At 38.9% G+C, this 11,481-nt stretch overlaps 1 protein-coding gene across 1 annotated transcript; it reads right to left on the bottom strand.

Moving 5' to 3' along the window:
* Nucleotides 1-1,841: 1,841 nt before the first annotated feature.
* On the bottom strand, nucleotides 1,842-2,563 carry LOC112200983 (40S ribosomal protein S16). Its single transcript, XM_024341988.2, has one exon. It carries the CDS (start codon nucleotides 2,455-2,457, stop codon nucleotides 2,020-2,022), a length of 438 nt encoding a protein of 145 aa, XP_024197756.1. The 5' UTR covers nucleotides 2,458-2,563; the 3' UTR covers nucleotides 1,842-2,019.
* Between the last annotated feature and the right edge of the window lie 8,918 nt (nucleotides 2,564-11,481).

Here is an 11,481-nt window from a genome sequence, read left to right as displayed (position 1 = left end):
TACATAGTAAACAATAGTGATTATTACGTTGACAAGTTTGACTACGTATTTCTGTGGTTTTTTGTACCGACTTGTTACTGGTTTGGATTTTCTTGCTTTTGTAACAGTTTGAATTTGGCAATTAACAGAGAGCATCCTTGTAGTGAACCCATTTGGGTGGACAATTTGATTGAACGGCCTAATTATGACTTAGCAAATGGTACAATAGATTGGTACTCAAATCGAGTCGAGCTTCTAAATTTTGGCCCAAGATTTGCAGTCAGCCACATGGTCTACAAGAGAGTGACATGTACCTAAAACCGTTCTTCAGCTTTAAATTTTGTACAGAAAACATCCCAGTTAGAGATGAGTACTCTACCTATCAAGACAAAACTACTTGCATCGCTGAAGAGTTCAGCTTCTTTATTTTACTCCAGTTTCGACACAAGGGCGTTTATGCATTTTACGTTGCATTCAATTCTAATTCAAATGGCAGTTGTTTTATTGTGAACTTGAACACCGGACATTGAAGAAAAATTATGTTTATGTATCAAACATACTTGATGTATCACTACAATAACATACTGTACAACTTCTACATTAACATACCATATAACTTTTTAAAGATGTAACCTGATACACAATGGACTGCAATGGCTGATCTGCCTGCTACAAAACAGATGTACGAGGAAGAAGGCTAGGACCCAGTGTAGGTCGCTCAAGTGTTTTCAGAGTGGATGGAAATAGGAGGTGGGCAGTATAAAAAAGGATATAACTATAATACTCGGCTAAAAACCGCAAGGTAATGAGCAGTGCTTTATAACAATAAGAAGCCAACTATTTCAATGGTTCAGCGAGGAAATTAGAACCAAAATGCAGTCTGTACAAATAATGAAATAATTCACAATTAGAACTGCCATGGCTGTCCAATGTGTATCAAGTAACATAATTAAAATTGCTTTTGTCAGCAACATGAGAACATGAAAATCCAAAGCTTCTAGGTCATTTTGTCATCCCCAGAATAAGTGAATCTAACATATACAGGCAACTTTGGGATTGATCATTTAAATCAGAAAAACTTTTAAAAGAGCATTAAAAATGCTGTCTGAAAATAAACATTTGGCTAATGAAATATGCACAAAACACCTGCTATAAGAAACCCTCCAACTTCTGAAGTTGTGATAACAAAATGAATTCAGTGCTGCAATAACTCCAGGATCAAATGAAAGGCCAACTCAATTGACCTAACCTATAGATTATAGATTGACATCTACTCGAAACATCCTCTCAATCGAAGTGTGAACTAGGAGAACAAACTCAAGTAGGGATTGTTTCGTGGTTTTCAAACTTGGGAAAAGGTATGAGATTCATTTCCCATGAGCTGACGCAAATGATGATCAGAATCAAACACTAACTACTTAAAAATTAATGCACTTTAATCAATCATAGCAATCAGGACAAGCAGAGGTTTCATTTCCCATATTTGGTTCCAATTCTTAAAATGGTGATCACAAGTGTCTCATCCTAGCAAATGAAAACAGGGTAATGGGATCTGTTACAGAGCTAAGACCACCCGAATCCATAGTTGAAACGGAGTACTATAGAGAATAACCAAACAAGGCTCACCATATCTCATGGAAGTACAAGGCAACAAGCTGATGCCTTGAGACTAAAAACTTGGCTAGGTAGAAATGGCAACAAACCAGAATAGACACCACCAAACTGAATGACAAGGTAAAAGATATGCAAAGAATCAAAGGCCACAAACAACTACCATTTCACAAAGTAGCATCACATATAAATAGGCATAAACAAAATTGAACGACAACCTAATGGATATGCAGAGAATCAAAGGCCGCAAACAACATCAATTTTTCAAAGTAGCATCACATATAATTAAGCATAAATATCCGAAACAAGGTTCACCAAACACTTAGAATCCATATCAAAACATAATAATAATCCATAACAAAGCTCCCTAAAGCTCCGAATCAAAAACCGAAATGACGAAACAGCAGAAACATAAATTGGATTGGAGGCTCAACGGTAAGACTTCTGGAACCTAGCTCTGGCACCACGACCACCAAACTTCTTGGGCTCGCAGCGCCTTGGATCGGCGACGAGGAGAGTACGGTCGTACCTGACGAGAATGTCCTTGATTTCCTTCTTGCTCTGCTCATCCACAAACTTCTGGTAATAAGCGACCAAGGCCTTGGCGATGCTCTGACGGATGGCGTAGATCTGAGAAGTGTGGCCTCCTCCCTTGACGCGGATCCTCATGTCGACGCCGGCGAAACGGTGTCGTCCGAGCAGAAGGATGGGCTCGTAGGCCTTGAAGCGGAGGATCTCCGGCTCCACGAGCTCGATTGGGCAGCCGTTGATCTTGATCAAGCCGCGGCCTTCCTTGCAGTAGGTGACCGCCACCGCCGTCTTCTTGCGCCCGAAGCACTGGACCGATTTGATCGGGGGAGCCGCCATGGTTGTTGCTCTCTCTCTCTCTCTCTCTTAGGGTTTTGGGAGCGGCGAGTGTGTGTGTGCGGTTTTGGGTGGCGAGGGAAAGAGAGCGAAGAAATAATATAAGAGAGAGAGAGAGAGAGAGAGGGGAGGATTTAGGGTTTTGACTCAACGGGCTGTGATTGGGTTATGTTATTCTGTTTAGTCGGCCCATATTATACAGGCCTATTTCTATGAATTTTGCTTTTTTACTTTCTTTCTTCGGTCTGAATAGTAGGCCTGACAATTCAGCCCATAATCCGTTAACCGCCCGCTAAAAATCCATTTATTTCTGCCCGATAACTTAACATGTTAATGGGCTGCCAACCCGTTAGTTAACTGGCGGAAACAGGTTGCCCGACGGAACTCATCGAACCCGGTAAGGAGAGGAAAAAAAAAAAAGTTTTAGAATTGTGAGCCCAATATATATTAACTTTTGATAGTTCGATTTAATGAAAATCAACAATGAAAAAGAGTTTTAATGAGTAATGGGTTGGAAGAGGGTTTAAAAAAAATAAAAAATAAAAACTTTTTTTTTTAGAAGGGTTTTAATAGATAATGGGTGTGAAAAAGAGTTTAAAAAAATGCAAAAAAATAAAAATAAATAAATTCATTTTTATGTTAACGGGTCTTAACGGGTTTCAATGGCCAATTTATTGTTAACAGGTATTAACGGGTTTGAGTGGGTAATTGATTAGAAAAGAATTTTAAATTTTAAAAAAAAAAAAAAACCTTAGCGGTCTTAACGGGTTCCAACGGGTAACCCGCGAACCCATTGGGCTCAACCCGTTATAACCCGTTAAGATAACGGGTTGAGCCCGTTAAGACCGTCAACCCGTTAAGTCCGCCTGTAACCGCACTGTTGCCAGGCCTACTGAATAGAACCATGTCATGCCCGTATTTTTATTAGGGTCTGTGACCACTAGCACCAAAATGGGTTAATTTTAGCCCATTTACACCACCAACAGAATTCTATTCCCACTAACCCAACTACAGATTCAAAAGGCGATTCTACCCTCAAAAATTAAAAAACTACAAATGGCACACCAGCTGTATCTCTCTCTCTCTCTCTCTCTCTCTCTCTCTCTCTCTCTCTCTCTCTCTCTCTCTCTCTCTCTCTCTCTCTCTCACTATATATATATATATATATATATATATATGCACATCAAAAACGTGAACCTAAACCCACCTGACTGTCGGTGCCTTCTTCTGCAGGCGGACGACAAGGAGCAACGGAGGACTGCCGGAGAAGACCAAAGATAGGCACGCGACGGTAGAGATCAAGACGTCGTCACCTGGATCTAAATCCATCGTCGCGTATCACGGTCAAATCTTTTGCGCCGGTTTGAATTTGTATCAGTCACCGGAGGCGTCATCGCTGTCGTGGATGCGGAGCTTGCCGGTGAGTTTGGGGAAGGGGTTGGTCGGATCTGACGGCAATCCCAAATGGCAGACTCGATATGAGGCCACCGTCACCGGAGTTTTCCACAGGTGGACCAATTACGACATTCAATTTTGGTTTTCGATTCTGACGGTTTCAATTGGTTCATGACCTCCGTGTAAACATAACAGTACTTGTATAGCTTTGAAACATGCATGACCTCCGTGTAAACTCCTTGTATAGCTAGCGATTTCATGATGACCGTGTTTGTGTGAAAATGGGTAGCTTGGATCTCATCGCTGAAGGTGGGGTAGCCGGAGGAGGAGGAACCGGTTGAACTCTTTTTTTTTTTTTTTGGTAAAATGAGGCAGAAGGTCCGGAAGGAAAGAAAAACGAAAAAAGAAAAAAAAGAAGTTTTATCGGAGGCAATTAAGGACTATTGGGGGGCAATAGACATTTTGAATTGATATAATCTCCTCTTTTTTTTCTTTAATCAAAGTTATATTTGTGTAATTTTAGAAAAATTAGTTCTCATTTCGGTAATAGAAACGTCTATTTGGGGGCAATAGACGTCTGTTGGGGAGCAATAGACATCTTAAAATTGATATAATTTCTTCATTTTTTTCTTAAATCAAAGTTTTATTTGTCTAATTTAAGAAAATTAGTTCATATTCCGGCCACCGAAAGTTCTATTGGGGGCAATAGATGTCTATTAGGGGGCAATAGATATCTATTGAGTGCAAAAAAAAAACTTTCCGGTGAGATTTTCAGCAAATTCCGGTGGGCGGTAGCTGGTGACCGGATTCAGGCGAAAGTTGCCCGGATTCCGGCGACCGGTGACGGGACTCCGGCGAAGTCTCCCATGGTTTCTCTCTCTTCCATTCTCTCTCTCTCTCTCTCTCTCTCTCTCTCTACGTAACAAAGGGGTAAGGGTAAAATGGTATTAAAAAAAAATAAAAAACAAAAAAAAAATCTTAATGGGGTATTAGGGAAGACCTCCTTAGAGTGTTTTGGGTAAGAGAGAATTAAAAAAACTTAATGGGGTAAGTGGGAAAAAAATCTCTAAAAATGGGGTAAATAGACAAAAACCATTTTTATTATTTAGATAAAATTAATGGTAAACTCTCTCGTTACTCAAGATGTCATTGTTTACGATTGTTTATCCTTCTCTTCAAAAAAAATGATTCACTGAAAAAAAAAAACTTAGAGCTTACTCTTTCTCGAATTTAGTTTCAAGAGAGGTTTTGGGATAAGCTATCAATTTATTCCCAGACAATTTTTGCTAGACCGATGATAAGTCTACAAAATAACCTGAGACCAAAAGGAAAAAACCCAGAGAATAACCGAAATAACTTTGGAACAATGAAGAAAAAGTTGCACTTGTTTGAAACAGCAATCCACTAATTCAAGATATGGGTGTCATCCTTCTGGTACTATGAAACTTAATATAGGTGTAGCCTTTATTCCCAGATTCACTTTTGGAAGAGTTGGAGACTTGGAGGATGGTTCCGACTCCCAAGCGCGACTGTACGTGTTGCTGGCATTGCTTAGAGAAAGGTACGTGTTGCTTGATCTCTGCAGATTGAACTTCTGGCAATCAAGGACGGTCTCGTGCTTTTCTGTAAGAAAATTGTGGACTTATCACTATTTATAACTTTTTTTTTTTTTGAGAAGATCACTATCTATAACTCAAGTAAATAACTTTTGATTTAACTCATGACAAATAATAGGAAATATAAGATAATACTTGACCTAGTTACCCGATGAGTAAGTATGTCTCTCTTGGAGGATGGTTCCGACTCCCAAACGCGACTGTACGTGTTGCTGGCATTGCTTAGAGAAAGGTACGTGTTGCTTGATCTCTGCAGATTGAACTTCTGGCAATCAAGAACGGTCTCGAGCTTTTCTGTAAGAAAATTGTGGACTTATCACTATCTATAACTTTCTTTCTTTTTTTTAGAAGATCACTATCTATAACTCAAGTAAATAACTTTTGATTTAACTCATGACAAATAATAGGAAATATAAGATAAGACTTGACCTAGTTACCTGATGAGTAAGTATGTCTCTCTTGGGTTAGAAATCCATTTTGATAAGCTTATATATCTAATTATGTGATATGATATATACAGAATCTATGTATCTATGGATAAATTACAAGCAAGTCTTGGACTCTTTTATGGGTAAGGCTCATCCTGCGCTAATATATATAGGCATAGATTTGGTCCATGCTCTCTCTGTAACAAAACATTAACTCCTGCCCCATTAAAAGAAGCTTGAAACCAGAGAAGGGGAGAATATCATTTCCTTCCTAATTTGCTTGCTTTTGCTGCATCAATGGCTGTTATGGACTTGTCAGGTAAACCTTGATTCTCAGACTTATTTTATACATCCATGTATGTTCATCTATAGTATGTGTTTACAATATTGTGGAAATGGTCATGGTTACTTGTTATTGTTCTTCAGTTTGACATCCTCCCGCTATAAGCATATCTAATCAGTTATCATTCATAACAACTGCCTCCTTGCACTAAATGCTACTAATGCATCAAATGATGATTTGTCTCGTCAGATTGAGTTATGATCTAAATATTAAAATGGAATGGTTCTCTCATGCTTTGAAATTTGTTCTAGATACCAACCGGTACAATTGTAATCATATATGATCATCAATAAAAACAAAAGTTATTTCCACTCAAAAAACAACTTATTAAAAAAAGTCGACTTTTTCTCTCTGCTAGCTAGGGTTTCTTTCTAGTGGGGAAACTGATCAAGCTCATAATTGTGATGGCGGCGAAGGAGGCTATCATGCATCTAGTTGGGGGCGAGGATGCAACCCAAGATCATTTTTTCTATGTATGTGGCCAGTTGCTTTCTCATAACAGGTGTTGCTTCCGTCGTTTTCGACAGCGATTTCCGGCATCTGGGGTTTGAAAGAGCAATTTCTGATCTGGGGAAAGAGGAAGGAAGGATCTTTGTCTTCTAGTTCAAGGAATGGGAGACGAAAGATCATGTCTCTTAAATGGCGGACCTTGATTCTTTAACAATTTGATGCTTCTCTTGGTGGATTATGACGAAATCCATGATCTGGCTTTAGGGCCTATTAGTATTTGGCAAATTTCTGACTTAAGTAGTATTTTGTTGAATTTATCTGCATTTATTTTACTCAAGTAATGAGCTATTTCAGTATTATAGCGTTCTTTGCAGATGAGTTACAACATGACTGATGAAATTTGTATGAAGCTTCTTGAGAAGCCTTAAGTTACAGATTCTATATTTATAAGAATCCTTAAGATTGGATCATACATTTGTTTACTTGCATTGCAGATTTTATTCTGAGTAAACTGGGTTTTCATGTACAGAGAATAGCTCTTGTGTTCTGTGAATTGTTGCATTATAATTGCAGGGTGCTGATGCTTCGTTAAGTGTTTGATTTCCTGCAGTTTAATGTGAATATATCCATGATCTGGCAGAGATATCGCTGAATTATATTGAGATTTGGGTGGTGGTGAAAGGGTTGCGCATGACCATGCACAATTACTGTGGCGTAACCTTACTTGGGAACGCCTTGGGGCTATTTGTGCAGTATGATCAGGCTGCATTGCAAAGGAAGGATCCCGTGCAACGGATCTATGTTGTGCACGACGTACACAGCCGTATATGGGCTCAATGTACGTACTGTTTTTCAACTGAGGTGGTAGTGGAGTTGGAGCTGAGATACAAGAAATGTCATGGCATTTGTTAGGGCTGTGGTTTCTTCGGTCATGGGCTAGGTAGCTACGATAAGGTAATAACGGAGGTGATGGCGTCCGGGGGAACTGTGTCAACGTTTGAGGCAGTGGTGGTGGCGGCTGATGCATCCGGAGATAGGTCGCCCGATCAATTTGAGGTGCTGCAAACAGTTGGTCGGGGTCTGGAGCTTCGAACGGACGGAGATATGGTGGTAGTGTAGGCACTTGTTTGCGGATTGGCGTTTAGGTTAAAGGATGCGGCCGCTCCGAGTTTCTCGACGGGAAACCCTAATTTAAATTTAGGGTTCTCTGCTAGGTCAGGTGGCAGTGGGCCTGGGTCTGGGGTGGAATTGATTTTGGGCCCGGGAGAGAACTAGGCTGTTAGACCTTGGGTCTTTTGAAGGTCAGGTGGCAGGTGAGTTTGTTGGGCTGGTGGAAACTGGGCTTGGTGGGCCTGCATCTAAGGTTTTAGCCTCTCATGGTGTTGCACATAGGCTTGATGTTGCAAACTACCCAAGTGTTTTGGGGGTGCACAAATGATGCCATGGTGAGTGGAGCATGGAGAAGCGGTTAAAGCCTAGCTTGGCGGTGATACTCAGTGAATTTCATCTTGGTGAACTTGTGGAGGTCCCGGTTACTGTTGGGAAGACTCCGAAGAAGATGGGTCACCCTAGGGGTCATTGGAACAAGCCTAAGTCTCATCATGGAGAGTTGGAAAGCTAGAGGACCAACTGATGTCGAGGTTGTTGGATGCTGAAGAGTTTGAGACAAGTACTAGCTCCAACCCTAAAGGGAAGGAAAAGGTACTTATTTAGGGTTTTAGAAGGACAACACATTCTGAACTCGAGTCTTTGAAGTAGGGGTAATTTCTATAAGTTTCTCTAAGACGTTTCTAGTTGATATTTGTACCACAATTGCGTGCTTAGTAGATTGAACTAGATGAATATTTTTCCTTAGAGGGAGAGATTAGTCTTGCTTAGTTTAGGTTTGCTGTTCAGCGAGCGTTCTTTTAGATTTTAATGAATCTAGTTGTGGCTTAGATAAGTTATTTGGTTTGTCCCGGAATTTTTTATGTAAGTTCTGTTACACTCTTACCTGTTTTCATGGCTTGATTATTAATAAAATCAACCATATTAAAAAAAAAAACTTATTAAAAAAAAAATTGAAGTACTGAGAAAAAACTCTTGTAGTACTACCTAGTTTGGACAACCTCATTCCACCTATTTGACATTGCCCAATATGCCCTTTAAATCTGTCTTTTTTAAAATAAAATAAAAATGTACGTTATTAGAGAATTTCATTCACACATCGCTCACTCTTTAGTATAAACTCCTGATTTTTTTCTCGTATTTTCCCTCTATTACCTTCTTATTTTCACACAACACTCTTTCAATTTTTATTTTACTTGTGTGGTAAATGAGATTAGTGCAATTCTAATGATTTTAATAAACTCTATTAAGTTTGGTTCAAAAAAAAGAAAAAAAATAAACTCTATTGAGTTCTATTTATAAAGTTATTTCCTTGATTAAAAACAAAAGATTAGTGCACTTCTATAAGTTAAGTTTCGTAAAGACGTAAACAAATCATTGAGGGAGACGATCTCATAACTATTCTTCAATTAAGTTTAGTGCAATCAAAATAATTCATGTGATGCATGATTTCCTTATTATTGTTTTTTTAGTGCTTAATAGAGTTAAATATATATTTGCTGCCTAAATTGGTTCAATGATAACAAAGTAAAACATAGTTTTGACTATCGAAGTCAATTATTGACTACTAAGAGCATCTCCAACAGACTAGCTAAATTCAATTTTTAGCTATATATAAATATTTTTAAAGCAAAAATCAACTTCAACAGACTAGCTATACCCAAGTTAAATTTAGCTTTAGTTAAAATGGCTAGCTATATTTAGGTAGAGAATCTTGCATAGCTAAAGCAAAAGTTATATTTCTCTCTCCTCTTTTGTCCACATGTCAGTTTATGATTCGATAAAATTTAGTATATTATTTACAAATAGCTACTACTGCTGGAGCAACATTGTTAAATCAATAGCTATATTTCACATCTTTAGCTAAATTTAACTAAAAAGTAATTCCTACGTTGGAGATGCTCTAAAGTCATACTCTTTTTTTTTTTTTTTTGAAAAGAGTAAAGTCATACTCTAATTGTACTCAGTTGTGCACAATTACAATTGGTTTGTGTTCAAAGGTGGACAAAAATTAGCATTCTAACTGCTTTGTTATTTTTCACCTTTAAATCTAAATCAAACGGCAGCTAAGCACGACTGGCTAGAGAACCAATTGACGGCCGTGACAGCTTATACAGGATCAACATTAGGTGGTAGACTTGAAGCCTTGGCATCTTTTAGTACATTATTGAGAGAGAGGGAGAGAGAGAACCAATCATGGATCCCAACCTCCCATCCAATTATATGCTAATATATCCTTCTTTAAAAATAATTGTCACATTTTTTGTTTAATAAATTATTCACTTCTAAAACATTATAATTTTTTTTTATTACATTAGTAACTGATAATACACAATTATTAGTACTCACGACATATCACTTACAAATGTGAGTATATATAATACCACTAGATCAAATGATATTAAGCAAAATAGCATAAAACAAGTTTAATTTGTATTATTTTAACTTTTATTTCTAAATCAAATGGTATCAGACAAAACAACGTAAAACAATTTTTATTTCTACATTTTTTTTAAAAAAATTTTTGTTTAGTATAAAAATTGTGATATGTCTTACACAGTATCATATACTAATGTATTCTTTTAGTTAACGATGACAAGTGGTTTAGTGGATGCACTGGTCCCCCCAAATGAAATTTCAAAATGTGAAATCCACGAAACCCTAAATAAACAACTTATATACAACAACTAGTCTGTTGATCTCACCACATAAACCCTAAAGGCCTCCGGTTGCAATTTCATTCTCGTCCGGCGACGCCTAGAGGTTGGGGTTGGTCTCTGGCCACACCGCTATGATGGGTTTGATGTCGGATGGGAGGTCTACTGCCCATGGGTTTGTCGGAGGGAGTTTTTGCTCTGGTTTTGTCAAAAAATTCGGCTGGGATGGTTGAAGGGATGATCATGCTTTACAAGTCTGGTCGCCGATCCTCACTGCTGGGTCCTCGAATCAACGGTGCCCTGGAATCCGATCGATGGGGTGCGGTAGCGGGGCTGGATCTGGGATGAGTTTTCTGTGCTGGAGGTATGTCTCGGCAGCGATGGCATGAGACGTCTTGGAGGCAAGGCGAAGCGTGGTGACTGGTCAGGCGATGTGGGTCAGCGACGGAGCTTGGCCGGAAGGGTGAGGTACGACGGGATGGTGGGAGGATAAGGTGGACTGGCCTAAACCAGAATGATGGGCCTGGAGCAAGCTTCCTTGGTGGACTACCCCTGTTGGGCCACGAACTGTTGGTCTAGGGTTTTGCTCTAGTCCATTGCTATTTGGGCTAGGGGCCTCAACCCTATGTTTTTAGCTTTAGTCTAATTACAATAATGTTTCTTGTAATCTAGGTTCCTAGATATCAAGCGCCTCTGGCGTAGTACCAATGGAGGATCCTTGCTACCTTTACGTACTTGATGTCTAATGAGTAGGTCTATTTCTATGCATCATTGTGGGTACTACCACTATCTTCTTGTCTACCTATGTCCTTAAATGGCAGCGGAAGGATATGTAACGGCCTATCCTGGCTTGTGATGAATGATATTATTTCCCCTCGGGCCGATTCAAAAAAAAAAAAAAAACAACAGTTGGCTCCACCCTAGTGTTTTTTTTTTTGTCCAATCCACCCTGGTTTTCATATATATATATATATATATATATATATATATATATCAAAGCTGGCGGGTTCTAAGTTCTGCTGTGTTTCAGG

Source organism: Rosa chinensis, chromosome 4 (genome assembly GCF_002994745.2).
Source record: "Rosa chinensis cultivar Old Blush chromosome 4, RchiOBHm-V2, whole genome shotgun sequence".
NCBI classification, from domain to species: domain Eukaryota; kingdom Viridiplantae; phylum Streptophyta; class Magnoliopsida; order Rosales; family Rosaceae; genus Rosa; species Rosa chinensis.
The sequence above is the reverse complement of the archived record's forward strand: the minus strand, read 5'-3'. Positions and strand labels throughout refer to the sequence as shown.

What these genes read in the sequence shown, in the direction of transcription:
- LOC112200983 (XM_024341988.2), bottom strand. Translation starts at nt 2,457, where the DNA reads ATGGCGGCTCCCCCGATCAAATCGGTCCAGTGCTTCGGGCGCAAGAAG.